This window comes from Diadema setosum, chromosome 3, assembly GCF_964275005.1.
Source record: "Diadema setosum chromosome 3, eeDiaSeto1, whole genome shotgun sequence".
NCBI lineage: Eukaryota > Metazoa > Echinodermata > Echinoidea > Diadematoida > Diadematidae > Diadema > Diadema setosum.
In genome coordinates, this window is record NC_092687.1 from 44,271,075 (window position 1) to 44,288,245 (window position 17,171).

Consider the following 17,171-nt stretch of genomic DNA (forward strand, 5'->3'; position numbering starts at 1 on the left):
AACATACACACACAACGCGTGACTAGTCGACTGCGGATGAATACTAGTGAAATGCCCATATCCACCCACAGCATAACATACAATCCCACTGTAGCTGCAGCAGGAGCCGGCAACTGACAGCTAAAATTCTATCCTGAGTATAAACATTGCTAAGCACTATCGCCCTCAAACATTATACAATGAACATGCACTGGTAATCATAATATTTTAATTGCCATTATAATACCCCGACATACAGCTTTAAATATCACTTTACAATAGGCTCGACTCACCATCCTGCTAGGATCTGGGATCAAGGCTTAGCAGCAGCTTCTATCTGGCTAGAGCTTCTCTAGCTCTCTCATCAAAGATCATCGTACACTCCATATTCAAGATGGCCAACTCTCTGTCGAAAAGTGAAACGCTGGGAGGAGTGCGCCAACTAGCGTTCAGCGGGGATAGACTTCAGCGGGTGAAGTTTTCAGGCCATGTGAACTGTGCAGGTACCAGAGCATGCACTTTCGCGATATATGAGACCAAAGACAGGCTATTGAAGACAAGAAAGAAGGAATTTTCTGTAGATCTAGAGAATCATGAGTAAATATAGGAATTGGTGCATCAATAGCTACACCAAACCACCAACAGGTTCATCATTATTTCGATTTACAATTATCCAAGTTGGGTTGTATGTAGGTTCCCATACTCTTATACACAATAATTAATACTAATACTTAGGCCTATAGTATTGCATCGACGTAGCCAGGGTAGGGGAGGGGGTTATTGGAGGAGGTTGTCTCCCCCACCCCCCCCCCACCCCCCCCCCCACACACACACACAGTGAGAACTTTTTACACTTTGATGTTGTAAACGGTGCAATTTGATGCATTTTTGCGTGTTTTATCAACTTAAGACGGTCCCACTGGTTTAAGTATAAGGTAGCAGTATTTTGATAAAAGTTAGGCCTATTATTGAACAATTTGGCCCCCAAATGCTATCATTTCAGTAAATTTCCTGTATTTACATGAATATCATGTTCAGCGAACCAAAAAAAAAAAACAACAACAACAACAAACAAACACACACATGAAAACGAGGGTGTAAGAGAGGGGTATATCTCCTCCAAAAGGAAGATGATTTTGCATTTTCAGACCTGAAATTCAGCGATCTGGTGCAAATTATAAACCTTTGATGAAATACTTACAAAATTTCCCCCCCCCCAAAAAAAAATAAATAAATGATGCAAGTAGACAAGGCTTTTTACAAGGAAGTGTTGAAAGCTAAATCACGAAATTTGGCTCTTATTCCGCGTGTGCATCATCACTGTGTATGTTAAGGTCTATATAGATGGGGGAGGGTGTGGGAAGGGGTGCCCCCTCCCACATCCGACGGAGATTTTGCGTTTTAAGAATTGAAATAAAGTGATCTGGGCACACTTTCTTTGTGTGTCAAAAATTCGGAAATTGCCATGGAGGGGACCAAGCAATGGGTATAGGTGGCAAGATATGTCTCCCATATTCGGGGGAGCTTTTTCATTTGAACTGAAATTCAACGATCTGGCGCACACTTTTGCTGGAATATCTTGAATTGTCAATCAGAGAAGTGTAGCAAGTAGGCCTATGTGGAAGGAGACAAAGGAGGAGGATGTGGGAGGGGATAAGCCTTATTCCACCTCCTATCAACACGAGGAAGACTAGTTGCAGTTAAACGTTCTGGTGCACACATTTTGTCGCATTTGGAAAACTCTCAATGTTCAAAGTGTGACCATAGAGTGGGGGGGGGGGGAATGATTTATGATAGTCACCATCACATACAATCACGATTACAAGCCCATAACCGGACTGGCGCAATAGTTGGGGGGGGGGGCTTGGGGAGCTTGGTGGGGAGCTGCCCCCGTTTTTTTTTCAGAGGACAAAGGGATTGAATGTTTGCATCCCCGACATTTCTTTTTTTTTTTTTTTTGGCATGAAATATAAGATGGGAGGGTTATCAGCCGACTTTCGGCCGAAAATTGCACGTCAAAAATATCAACACCTTTTTGTTGCTGTTTCGCTTTTCTTTTGTTTTCGTTTTGAAAAACGATTTTGACACCCTCACTTTTTAAAACATAGCCTCGCCCTGGAAAATGCGAAAATTGAATCAATGAAATAGTACATGTAATATGGATATTCATTTCTTTGTATGTAATAATTTTCTGATAACTTCTGCGTTTCTAAATTTTCTTCATTTAAGTCAATTAAAGTAATCATTACCAGGGGCATCGTTCAGTTTATACAATTGATGGGAGTGGACCAAAAACATAAAAAAAAAAAAAAAATCTGCGCGAGAGAGCGGAGTGACCGAGAGGGCGAAGGGAATGGAAGGGACATGGGAGTCGATCCGTTTTCACGATTGGGGGAGGGGAACTTAGAATTGAAATATCTGTACGAGGGTGTAGGAGAGGGGCCTCCCACGCTTAGAAGATTTTGGATTTTTAGACCTGAAATTCAGCGATCTGGAGTACACTTTTGGTGAAATGTTGGATTTTTTTTTCTATAAAAAGTAAGAAAAAGAAATGAAGAGTTTGTTTGCAAAAACCGATAAGTCCATATTTACCAAATGGAGATATTTGCGATTAATGGTCGAGAAAAATAAAGAGAATGATAAGAAAAAATTTGCTTCTTTTGACCACAACTTTAAAAATTAACCTTATTATGTAATGACCGATATGTCATTTAAAAGGTATTTTGTATACTTTATGACAGAGACCGTACTTCAAAATCTTCAAAAATTATAGAATTATAGAATGATGCGCACTTCTTTTTTTTGGAATTATTCGGAAAATGATTGTCAATCCCCAAAGTGCTCATACAGAGTCTAAATCAATGGATAACCTACAGCGATCGAGAGGGGGAATGGTAAATTAAACGAGGATTAGGGAACTTATATATTTGATAGAATTGAAGTCATGGATCTGATGCAAACTTAAATGAAACATTTTTGAATCTGTCAATCAAAATGTGCCAGGAAAAGGGCCGAAGTGTAGCGGCGGAGGATGTGAGAGGGGGATACCCCCTCCCACGCAGGAGAGATTTTGCTATTTAGAATTGAAATTTAACGATCTGCTGCACACTTTGAGTGAAAATTATAATCTTAATCAGAGGTTGAAAGGAGCGGCTTAGTCATGCACATGCTTACAGTAGCGGGGCCCTATACACACAATTATTTTTCACCCCCCCCCCCGCCTTCCAAATCCCCGGTAAAAATCTTTGGGAGGGGGGGGGGGCGACTGCCTTCATCCCCCCCCCCTTCCTACGCCGGTTCTTATATAGTAGTCAAATAATTCACTCTACTTGTTAAGTATTCTGTTGAATAAAGAACCTAAGAATGTATAACTCTGAATTAATATTGTGTATTGCCATGATTTTATTGTTGTTGTTTCAATCATGAAAATCCAAATAAGCAGAATTCCAGTTTATTAATTATCTAACCCATCTCTCTGTTCTGTAAATGCAGTGTTGAATAGCAGTCACTGTTGTGCTTGTGTACCCTGAATGATCCGGGAAATGATCGAATTACAAGTATAAAATTATAGTCATGATGATAAGCTGTGATATTATTAGCTGCTAAAGGTCTGTTTATTTTGTTCCTTAATATAAATATTTTTCTTTTAAAAGAAAAACGTGTATTGTGTCTAAAAAACTTTTGTAACTAAATTCGAAATTTTAACCTACAAGAGGTACCCGTAAAAATATGTTTTAAACCCTTTTCTGTCAACTCAAACCTTTATTTTTAATTGCTTAAAAACAAAATATGATAAGCCTTATAAGAATTGTAGCATGATTTTCAAGTGAGGTTATATAGCCATGCTTACTACAAAAATCAAACATTTCAGCGAACATGTAAAGTTGACAAAAAGTCTTGCCATTTTCTTAAGGAGAAAAAATACCCTCATAGTTTTAGAGAAAATATGATATAACAGTGGATTCTTTGACTAGTTTTCACTCCAGAAATGTATACTTTCATTTACATAAAGAAGTAATAATTTGAAAGTAAGAGCGCTGAAAAGGCCTATAATTTAAAAATTCCTATAGGTGTACAAAATCCTGCATGTCAGACGTCTAGTCTGATCACTGGAAGTAGACTATGGATTTCAGTGCCTCCGACCCAGGTTCGATTATCCCCGCTCACCGCTAGAGGGCGGCAGCCACTTGCGTTTCATCAGCGGCCGTGTAAAAGCGGGAGAGTTGACCATCAGATAATCTGCAAAGAGTATTAATAATAAGAATCATTCTTATTATTAATACTCTTTGCATGCTTGCAGCTGCTAACTAGCTACCTAGACTAGCTAGCTAGCTACAGTGTGTATTTGAATAGCGAGCATACTAGCATGCGATACATGCAGCCTAGGACTAGTAACCCCCTCCCCACATTATCTTACAAACCTTCATACAATCATAATACTACAATGTAGTATCAAGTCCCAAGTCCATCACACTCCATCACATTCGAGGGGAAAAAAAAAACAAACAAGTCACATACTAATATTCTTATTTATTTTTCAAAATGTACTGTGAATATCATCCAAATACACAATGTTGACTGTAATACAAATAAAAAAAGTATACAGAATTAAATTCTGCAAATCTTGCATGATTATTACAAGTTTATCATTACACGTAACAAGTGCATGGTTTTCGAAGATGATAATTATATGACCACATTATGGCTTGGGTCGTTCTCAAATTCAGGGTTTCATGATGTTGTTGATAACCACAATGGGAAGACTTGATAGTTGAAATATTATGGAAAAAAGACAAATACGCCTATATGCTACCAATTTAAAATACATAATACACGCATTACATTAATGGAACATTTATTTTACATAATACATAAATATTACATACTTGTTTGTTTGATAGATACTTTATTTTCTGCAAATCAATATATACATAAATTACATAATCATGAACATGGGAAACAACAAAGTGTATTTGATACAGAGTCGTTTGACTTGCATAAACAACGATATAAAAGGAAATTAATGATATAGTATTACAGTATGCATGTCTATGCAGCAGGGATTACAATAACAATATTACATTTAAGAAGCGATAATGCAGAGGGCCGCCATTGTAAGCATTGCTTGAAAAGATGGCCGGCCCGAGGAAAAGGTAGGGACGTATTGAATTCGTAACAATACAAAGATAGGAAGGGAAAATAAACTCTGATGTGTGATGGTGGTGAGTGTGCGTGCAGGTGCTTGAAAGTGCACAGGGGCAGATAGGCTGGAATTTAGAATAATAAAATTGGTTTGCTGGAAGAGTGAACGACATATGATGCTGCTATCGGGAGACCAACATGAGTCATATAATTATTCATGCTTAACTCGTATTTGAAGTATACTGCAGTAAAATATGCTTCTTTAAGTTTGCTTTGAATGAAAACAAGGAGGCACACTGTTTCAACTCCTCAGGAAGAGTGTTCCATGTATCCGGACCGTGATGTCTAATCGACTTTTGAGCAAGTAAAAGCTTTGGATTACTTAAATGAAAATCATGGGAACGACGGGTAGGGTATGGGTGAATATGGTCATTGGTTACTAGGGCATTATGGAAAAATGGTAATAAATTTCGAATGTGTTTATACATAAATATGGCAGTTAGATATAAATGTATATCATGGGCCTTAAGAGTTTTTAGGCGATATGTGTGGGATCAGTGTGAGCCAAAAAATTTGAATGTGTGCATATACGAAGAGCCTTTTTCTGGAGAAGAAAAATTGTGTTCAATTTGGTTTTGCTACAATTGCCCCATACAATATTGCAGTACATGGTAGAAATAAGGTGTTGTATAACATCATTAAAGTTTGATCATTAATTAAATATTTTATTCTCCTTAAAACACCAGTTGCTTTGGATATTGCTGTTATAATATTCTGGACATGAGTATTCCAAGTTAGATTGCTATCTAGGGTCACTCCTAGGAACTTAGTTGAATGTTTCTCAGCAATGTTTATATCATCAATAGAAATACTTTGAGGAAGGGTGGGTTGGGATTGAAGCGTATGAAAACGTATAAAACATGTTTTATCAACATTCAGTGAAAGCTTATTACTTCTTAACCATTTCGAAATGTTACTTAATTCCATATTTAATGTATCAACCAGTGTTACAATATCCTTGTGGGAATAGAAAACGTTGGTGTCATCTGCAAATAAGATGAAGTTTAAACGAGGAGAGGAATTGATAATATCATTAATATAAATCAAAAAAAGTAGGGGCCCGAGGATAGATCCCTGAGGGACACCACATGACACGTTGAAATATGATGAGTGGCTGGATTTAAATGCAACATATTGTTTTCGATGATTTAAATAACTTCTAAACCACGACAAAGTAATCCCTCTCACGCCATAATTATGTAATTTTTCAAGTAAAATGTCATGATCAATAGTGTCGAATGCTTTACTAAGATCCAGAAAGACTCCACGTTATGTGCTCCTTTTTAATAAGCGCATCAATAATATTATCAACAGATTTGATTATAGCATAATCGGTAGAAAATCCTTTCCTAAAACCAAACTGATTCACATTTAATATTTCATTTTCAATCATGAACGAGGAGAGACGCTTATAAACTACTTTTTCTAAAATTTTCGATATTGCAGGTAACAATGAGATGGGTCTATAATTTTTCACCATTGATGGATCTTCTCTTTTATAAATGGGGATAACTTTGGCGATTTTGGCGAGTCTGGAAACTTACCGTTAAGTAGGGATAAATTGAATATATGGGTGAGAGGGGCTGCTAAGGGGTAAATTATATTTTTCAAGAAATTCACCCTTAAGTTATCAGGCCCACAGGATTTACTACATTTCAGAGATCGAACAATATCAATAATTTCCGATTCATTAATTGGAGTAAAAAACAAAGAATTTTGATTACTTTCAGGTAAGTAATCTTTATGATTGTTGATATCATTTATGGGAATAGATGCTGCTAAAGAAGGACCAACATTGACAAAGAAATTATTAAAAATATTTGCAATTTGGTCAGGATTGGTAATAACATTATCATTATGAGTGATGCTATCAGGACATTCTGTAGGTTTCTTTTTGAGTATTTCATTAACAATCCGCCAAAGAGCACTTTTATCATCCTTATTAGATTCGAGTTTATTTGAAATATTTGATTTACGTGAAACTCGAATCAAGGTAGTTAATTTATTTCATATATTTTATACCTTTTCACGTTTTCAAGAGTAGGTTTCCTCAGAGATATTTTATTAAGACGGTTTCGAGTAAGAATGGAATGTATAAGACCTTGGGTAATCCACGGTTGCCGAGCTCTTTTTCTTCCATTTGTTTTGGGAGTTAAAGGAATATGTTTATAAAAAAATAATCTAATAGTTTTTTGTAAGAAAATTTCGTAGGAAGAATTAACATCTTGGAGTTCAAAGACGTCATTCCATTGTTCTTCGAATAAATCTTGATTCAATGAATCAATATTTTGTGGCGTTTCATTTCGATACATTTTCAAATATTGTTTGGGTTGGCGGCGTATTGGAGTTGTTACAGATTTATCATTAATCATAAAAATCGGTAAATGATCAGATCCTGAATAAAGAATACCGTTCATACAGGTTTCAGTTATAACATTAGACAGTATATTATCTAATAATGTTTTACTATGGGTGGTGTTATTTATTCTGGTAGGTTTATTGATGTGGGGGTGCAGTGAGTTGGAAAGTAATATGTCATGGAAATGGGTGGGTTGTAATAAATCTATATTGTAATCTCCCTTCAAAAAAATAGATTTTCTTTCTCCAAGAATTTCGTTAGGACATTGGTCGAAGTTGTCAAAAAAAGATTGAACGTCATTTTGTGGAGGACGGTAAATGGTACCAAATATAATATTTTTCTCATTATCATTTAAGATTTCAATAAATAAACTTTCTGCTCCCTGAATATACAAATCAGTTTGAATTTTGACTTTAATTTGATTATTAACGTACATGGCAACCCCACCTCCTATGCCATGCTTTCTGTCATTACGAATAAAATTAAAATTTTCAATGCCAAATAGGTCCGGGGAATTGGTGTGCAACCATGTTTCGGTGACTCCTATAACGGAAAATGGAAAATCATTGAGGGAACTTAAAAATAGTTCAAACGTATCAAAATTTTTAGTTAAGCTTCTTGAATTAAGGTGAATTAAACTGGAATTAGCATAAATCTGATTTGCCTTATTGAAAAAAAAAATGACTGTTAAATTCATTGATGGTGAAGTACTGGCTTGTTTGGTTGACTAGCTGTTGGTCTTCTATTCCAAAATCAGAATCCATTTACAATGAGTGACATTACGTAATAGCGGCCTATAAAGTGCAACGGGAAATGCAGTGCACATCGTATACACGGGATGTATACGATGAGGTGCATCGGTGCGTGATGTGCTGTTATAGACGAGTGACTGAACCAAAATTACTGACATGATCTGCAGGACTGCAGAGCACAGACATACAAAAACACAAGAAAGAAAAAAGTATTGAAGAGTAATAATCGACCGTAACTATCTACCTTATATACGCAAAGCAACATAAAATCAAAACAGCAATAGACCAGCTCTGAATTTATCGGTTCTGACATTAACTTTAGAAAATAAACGTAAACTTTATAACTGAACTGAGTACAATATCATGATTTCGGTAATGAGAGTGACATGAACAGCAAAGTTTCACGTAAATTTTACCACTGAATACCGGCAAAACCCGCGGTTGGTAAAGAGAGAGAGAGAGATAGAGAGAGAGAGAGGAGAGAGAGAGAGAGGAAGGGAGAGAATCTTTAGAGATTTTAGGAATAAAGTTTGAAACCTAATTCAAAATTGCAATGAGAAATCAATGTAAGTACACGCTGGTCTAGCATCGACGTCAAGTCAATGAACCCATGGATCACCCCCCCCCCCTCCGCAACAAGTCACCCAGTCAACCCGAAGTACAACAACACATTATAACAATAAACAGAATTCTGCATTCGGGGCAACCTCATGCAGGCCACCGGTAATCATGGAAACCTCGGTGACAGAGGCATGACAGAGGCATGACAGAGGCATGTATAAAATACTTTGATCTAGCTTCAATAGTAAAAAAAAAAAAAAAATGGTATTTTTGGTCGTCAATGAAAACGTACTATGTTATGCGCTGAAAGGGGACCCTGTTTGTGAGGCATGTAGTGGTGGGTCAGAGAACGTCCCTTCAGCTGGAACTTAAAATGTTTACAAAAGTGAATATGCCAAGACCGACTCAATGATATACATGTAGGAGACGTTGGTACAGGATTATTCCCATTCTACCATAGGGTCGCCTCCAATTATTATACGGTTACAAAATGTAAAGGGAAGGATATAACACACATATACTATCATATATTTCAATGTAAACGATTTTAGATCAAACAGTGAAATACGCTGAATATTTAACTTTCAGTAAAAGGAAAAACCCCAAACAATACCATGTAAAGAAGGAGGAGGAATCGGCCATGGCTACCTCATTAGATCTGCGAAACTATCGAAATGAGCGGTGATGTGAGCGATTTTGGAAACCAGAGTTCATGCATGGACATGTGAATATTTCGGTAAAGAAACAGAATTTCACGAAAAATAAGTGATTCTTATGAATAGCGTGGGATGTTTCTATACCCGACACAAGTGTTGCCAATTTAAAAATTCACTGATTATTTTCATTTTACGTATTGGCAACTAGAATGGTATGTATAACAGGGAATCAGGGAAGAGGGAGTGATGATATCTTTAAAAAAAGGAGGGATTTACCTACCTACTCCTTCTTATGTCAGTGGACCTACATCATACCCTCTATTCTCAATACATACGGCGAAGCTCCTCTCTCCACTGGGTTAAGGAGCCCATGAATTTCATACATATTGTACATAAAGTGTAAGAAACAAAAAAAAAAATATAAGACAGGTTAAGGTGTAAGACAAAACAATATGGGACAGATTAAGGGGCGAGTTGGGAGTGGTTGGGAATGACGGCCAAACGGCATATTGGGGATTAAATTACTCAGGATCACTCAGTTTTACATGGCCGGAATACGCGTGGGTAACCACAAAAGAAAACAATAACAACTAATCTTATGTGGCTAAAAGATTGAGTAATCTTATTAAACATGCACAATATGATTAACCACATTCATATAAACATGCATATTTTCAGTGCATCAATGAGTAACAAAAAATAATTTCCGGTCTATACTATCAAGTGACTCGCCAAAAGGATTGACGCAAATCACATCAAATCTTTCAACATCGAGTAAAACGACATACCCTTGAATTGCGTGAACTCGGGAACCAAACTCATTCTAATAGAATCGTAGCCTAAGACCAAGCAGTGTGGATATGTGAAATACAACGATAATTTCAGATGCTTTTTTTCAGCTAGTTCAGTCAGGTTTTGCGGGACATAATCTCAATTGTAAATGAAATTGTAATTGTAAATGAAATTGTAAATTAAATGAAATAATAAATGAAATTGTAAATTATACAAAGATGATTGTCCTATAGAGCATAGGCCTATAGATACGAGTATGGTAGCATTAACAAGTTCATTTGCAAAAAAAAAAAAAAAAAAAAAAGATAAATAAACCAGGTATATCACTTGCGTTACAAATTTTAACAGTTAGTGAGTGCAAAGTCCCATAAAACGTAAAAATGCTTGTGATAGGGTTTATTCCCTGTTGCACAGACAAATGAGGTATACCGAGTTATGGCGTTCTTTTCAGACTGAGGTTGTCGATGGGTCAAACGAGAAGTTCCATTATGCAGACTATAATACACAAATTGTTCAATTATGATCATAATGTGACCGTTCATCACAACCCCCCCCCCCCAAAAAAAAAAAATAAATAAAAAAAAATCGCCGCACCCTGATTTTGCGTGTGGACTCAAAAAAGAAAAGTGATATGGGTGAACTTATAGTCGATCTCCTTCAATATTTTCAGAAAGAGAAATTCTTCTTCGCAATTGTTTTAAAGTTTGAGTTTTTAAAACGAATGTGAAACTGTTTTCAGCTGTTTTTACAGAACACAATATATATTTTTAGAATGGTGTAGACCGTTACGACTTAGACATGTCGAGACCCTTTTTCATTTCATGAAAACCCTTTACTCACTCTTCACTTGCAACTCTGATAACTTTTGAAAGGATAGTGCTACTGTATTTAAAGTTGTAGTATATGCATCCATGAATAGAATGTGATTAACCAGTGTGGAAAATTTCAGATTAATCTGATAATTCCTTTATTGTAGTTATCAAAGTTTTAGATCCTGTTTTTTGTTTAATCTCATTAATTGCACCTCTTCCAAAATAGTGAGATTAAGCACTAATAGAACATAAACTTCAAAGATTCTTTTCTCAGTAAAGACTTTTCCAAAGTATGTACTTTCTGTCCATTATCTAGACATCTAGGTCGGAAAGGAGCAGTTGTATACATTAGTTATATGCATCAGTTTGAAGCTCAGAGTCTGCTCTTTCAGAATCTACCCTTAACTATAATCTATGTTTGGCGACTTTTTTTGCTTGTTTGGATGCATGCATGGGTGACAAAGAATTAGATAATAAAAGATGTAACAGGAAAATCACATAAATATGTCTCCTGTATTTCAAAGCATCGCCCAACATGACAACCCTCCCCCTCTGTGCCTCTTTCCCTAGCTTATTACACTTTTTAGATAAAAAAAAAAAAGAATAATTCTGAGTGCACAAGACTTATCACTTATATTCCGAAAACTCAAAGTTCCCTCATGTACAAGGGGAATTTCACCTTTTAATAGACCCTTTCCTCCCTCAGTCTCCCCCCCCCCACCCAATCAGTTTTTTTTTTTTTTTTTTCTATTAGGGCTTGGTGATTTCCCAAATATTCCATCAAATATGCGTATACGAGATATCTCATTTTCAACCTTAAAAAGGCAAAAGCTCCACAGTAAGGAAAAGATGGAGATAACACTCGCCCTCGCCTTCTCTCTGCTCGCCCGCCCCTCCCCCCCCCCCCGCCATGCATAGAAGTAGACTGTGGCTACACTTTGAACATAAACAGTTTTCCAAATATGACACAAAATGTGCGCAGCAAAACGTTAAACTGCAATCAGAAAATTATACAGAATCTCCTTCCACAGACACTTCTCTTCTGATTGACAAATTTCCAGATATTCCAACAAAAGTGTGTGCCAGATTGTTGAATTTCAGTTCTAAAAGCTTAAAACTGAAAAAAAAAAGGCTCCCTTGAATATGGGAGAGGTATCTTGCCACCCATTCATTGCTTGTTACCCACTATAGACTTGGTACATTTTTGGGAATGACAATTTCCGAATTTTCCACAAAGAGTGTGCCCCAGATCGCTTTATTATTCTAAAAACGCAAAAGCTTCGCGAGCGGGAGGGGGAATCCCCCTTCCCCTAAGCTCTACCTCACTAGACTTTGTACATACACACAGATGATGCACATTCGGAATAAGAGCTAAATTCCGTGATTTTAACACTTCGATGAAAAAGTATTGCACCAAAAATTTGCACCAGATCGCTGAATTTCAGGTCTGAAAACGCAAAAATCACTTTCGTGTGGGAAGGGATATGCCCCTATACACCCTCGTGTGCATGCTTTTTCTGTTTGATTGCTGAACAGACAGCGTTCATGATATTCAGTGTAAGAATTAATACAAGAAGATTATTTAAATACCATTTTATAGACAAATTGTTCAATAATAATCTACATCAAAATATACTGCTACCTTAAACAAGTGCAACTGTTTCACGTCGATAAAACGCGCAAAAACATGCATCAAATTGCACCATTTACAACATCAAAATACAAAAAGTTCTTACCGTGGGAGGGGGGACACCCCCCTCCCACACCCTCCCCTCCCCCCTCGCTCCGCTCGCTCGTGTTCAGTCTCGTTCATGATATTTAGTGAAAAGAATTAATACAAGAAGTGTCTTTAAATTATACCACATTGTAGGCAAATTCTTCAATGATAATCTACATCAAAATATACTGCAACCTTAAAGGTAGGAATCCCATTTGCATGCCTTAAATGAAGAGTTGTATAAATACAGTGGTATGTTGAAGACAGTATCATTTTAGAAACTCCCATAAAGTATTGAAAGTGGAAGGTAACATTTAATACATTTGACCGTTAGATTTTGAATTGAATTTTTTTTCGGGGCTCACCGTAAATTCCAGTGCATTACTAGGCTACCTTTGCAGACCCATGCACTGCATGTGTGTCCATCATGTATATTTTGTGAAGAAAGTTCATCAAAACTTACAAACATTTCTATATACATTCTTGCCACACACTCTATATTATGTTATTACATCAGCTCTTATACTTTTATATTTGTGTTTACAGATTAAAAAAAAAATACAGAAGACTGCAACAAAAAGGCTTAACTGTGGCTGACACACAGAACTACTGAGTAGTTGAGTTTTGTGCATTATTCAAATTGTAGATAACTGTTGACTTCCAAATTTCTCAGCAGTGGCCTAAACAAGTCCCCTGAGGTTCATATTTAATGTTTTGCTGCATTTTGGGAGGTCTGTAAAAGGTATCCCCTACCTTCAAACAAGTGGGACTGTTTCAACTCGTTAAAACACGCAAAAACATGCATAAAATTGCACCATTTGCAACATCGAAATGCAAAAAGTTCTCACCGTGGGAGGGGGGGACACCCCCTCCCACACCCTCCCCTCCCCCTCGCTCGCTCCGCTCGTTCGGGTTCAGTCTCGTTCATGATATTCAGTGAAAAGAATTAATACAAGAAGTGTATTTAAATTATACCATTTTATAGGCAAATTGTTCAATAATAATCTACATCAAAACATACTGCTACCTTAAACAAGTGGGACTGTCGATAAAACGCGCAAAAACATGCATCAAATTGCACCATTTACAACATCAAAATGCAGAAAGTTCTCACCGTGGGAGGGGGGTGTCCCCCCTCCCACACCCTCCCCTCCCCCCCCCCCCCCCCTCTCGCTCGCTCCTCTCGCTCGGGCTCGGTCGCTTCGCTCCCTCGCAGACTAACCGCCCCCCCCCCAACATGAAATCCTGGCTACGCCGTTGCAACATGATAAAAATACCTCTAACCAATGATCAAAACATTACAATTATGTCCCCTCAATGCCCCTATTCATTACTTTCAACAAATAATTGGCCTATAACTATGTCAGCAAACTGTGGGTATAATAGAGGTATATAGGTAGAAGACAGTACTTCATCATTGCTAACAACAGAGGACCTTGGTCCTTCATGTGTTAATTGGCGGGGAAAGGCTCATCGTGATAAGAGATAAGGGAGAAGAAAAAAGTAAAAGTGAACAAAGTAAACCAACGTGAGATCAAACAAAACGTTGTCAGGGTAGCAACGTAATCCGTGAACTGAATATCAATATAAAGAGCTTGTTAGCAAAAACAGATAAGTCCATTTAAAAAAAAAAAAATGAAAATCGATGTATAACTGTGATTGACGTAATTGCATGTGGGACCGATCTGAATAGAAAAATAATTTTGTAACAAAACGTAATATATCACGAGTAATTTCTGTCTATATAATCAGTGTTTGGTTGTAAAAACTGATACATTCCATTCCCGTTTAGTTGGAAAAGCCGATAAGTCCACTTTAACCAACCAACACGTCGCATCATTGTGTCCGATGATTTCAAGCGAACTGAAATTTAACGATCTGCAGCATACTCTAAACTGCTGAGGACATTCAGACATGTAGGTCTAATTGTATAAATCGTGATATTTTCGTGTGTGATTCTTTTCACTGTCTATACTAATAGTTTATGGCGGTGGAACTAGCGGGGGAAGGTGTGGGATAGAGTTCTTCTTCCTTCACGTGGTAGTTTTTGATTTTTTAGAATTGAAATTCAACGATCTGGTTCACTCTTCTGGTGGAATTTTGAGAAAGTTTACAATCAAAAGAGTGAGCGAAATAAATATTGAGTGATACGGTAACAGAACGGTTGAGTATTAAAATCATACAGTGCTGTTAAAATCGCAAGCGCTGACGCGCCCTTCAATGACAAAGGCGCTCTCTTATACTGTATGTGTGCTATATAGTTCCAAGATTACAAGACAACAAATCCATTGTGGACGGGCTGATTTTGCTACAACGCGGATTTTCCATAGACACTTGGCAGAGTATACTCGAGACTACAAATTATGATACAAATTATAATGATAACAATAGCAGTAAAGAATTACGTATTTACCCCATTTACCAAGTTGTATAATAATAATACGTCTCTTGATAAACATTTAGTCACACCGTCCCATCAGAGGCAGAAGAAAATCTTTTTTAGTGATCAAAAATATGGAAATAAGGTGACAATGACGAAGATTATGATAATAATAATAAAATAATGATAATAATAATAATAATAATAATAATAATAATAATAATAATAATAATAATAAAGTGGAGAGAAAAGCAGCTGCACGGGCAGTTTTGCAGAGAGACGGAGAACATCAGCAGTAATGACACATGGTTATGGCTGAAGAAAGGAGAACTGAAGAAGGAGACAGAAGGACTGATCATCGCTGCCCAAGAGCAAGCACTGTCAACAAATGCTCTGAAAGCCAAGATACAGAAGAGAGATGTGGATGCCACATGCAGGATATGCCGAGAAAGAGACGAGACAGTGCAACATATCGTATGTGGCTGTAGTAAATTGGCGCAAAAGGAGTACAAAAGACGACATGACAAACTGGCACAAGTCCTTCACTGGGAGCTTTGCAGAAAACATGAAATACCATGTGAGAGCAAATGGTATATGCACGAACCACAGAAAGTTTCTGAAAATGATCAAGTTAAAATCCTGTGGGATTTCGATGTTCAAACTGACAATGTCATCCAGCACAGGCGTCCGGATATCATCGTCGTAGAAAGGGCTCGACAGATGTGCACAATCGTCGATGTCGCGGTACCGGGAGACAGCAGAGTAGCCGAGAAGGAGAAGGAAAAGATAGAGAAGTACCAAGACCTTGCCAGAGAGCTTCGCCGCCTGTGGAATATGAGAACGAAGGTGATCCCTATTGTCGTTGGAGCACTCGGAACAACGCCAAAGCAGCTGCGACGGCACTTGGACGATGTTGGTGTGCCAGATCGAGTGCAAACGATCCAAAAAGCAGCATTGCTGGGGACGGCACGAATCCTGAGAAAAGTACTGGAAGTCTAAGGTTCCAGGATGGAACTTGACGTGATATTAATCTCCAAGAGATATCTTGTGAAGATAGAGATAATAATAATAATAATAATAATAATAATAGTAATGAGAAGAAGTAGAAGAAGAGTGGTAATCATAATAAACGAAAAAAGAATGCCAGTTACCAATGATAAAAAAAAAAAAAAAATACCCGAAAGGTGTGGGGAAGGGGGAGGGGGAATGATTATACATGTCATCCCCAACCTTGTGAGCTGCATGGGGGATGCACACACACCCATCCCCCCCCCCCCCGCCTACGCCCCTGACAACACCGAAGTGTGTACCAAGCTTCGTAAACATTTTGCTTGAAAAATAAGGATCTTTTCCGATCCCTAACAATTATTTTCCCGATAAGATGTTATTGAATGGACACCTTGTCGTAGAAACCTAATGAAAAAAAAGTACTTTCTTTTTGTTTTCAGGCTTCCTGCATTGAGATTGCCAGGATATATGCCTACATAATATTATTGCGCTAATTAGGTGAATATGCTATATTTAAGCGTTTTACTGTAATTGCCCTATAGGTTGCCAAGGTGACAACAAAGTTTGATATGATTTAATGCCCATCTACAATGTGAGACATGAAGCAAAAAAAAAAAAAAAAAAAAAAAAAGACCACACACACTGTAATTTACAACTTTCCGGGTCAAATACATTTTGTGTGTGTGTGTGTGTCATCTATTCATTCAATTCAATTCATTTATTTTCATACTTCTCATTTATAAGCATTACAACAGAAATCAAACAAGTTCTTTTACCTTGTAAACAATGTGCAGAAAACAAACAATATACATGGTGATAACACAGTAATTACATGTAATGATAACTGGTCAAAATCGAAATCGAAATGGGGTTGATCAAAGAGAAGTATGACGGGACCTACATGAAAGCTAGCTTGTTTGGCTGTAAGCCCCGAGTAATCAGTGTTTGTGAAA

General features: G+C 37.2%; 1 protein-coding gene across 1 annotated transcript; it reads left to right on the forward strand.

The window, feature by feature from the left end:
- Positions 1–373: 373 nt before the first annotated feature.
- On the forward strand, positions 374–16,209 carry LOC140246905 (uncharacterized). The gene is made up of 2 exons (XM_072326229.1): positions 374–482; positions 15,536–16,209. The coding sequence occupies exons 1-2, from the start codon at positions 374–376 to the stop codon at positions 16,207–16,209; spliced, it is 783 nt and encodes a 260-aa protein (XP_072182330.1).
- The last annotated feature ends 962 nt before the right edge of the window (positions 16,210–17,171 follow it).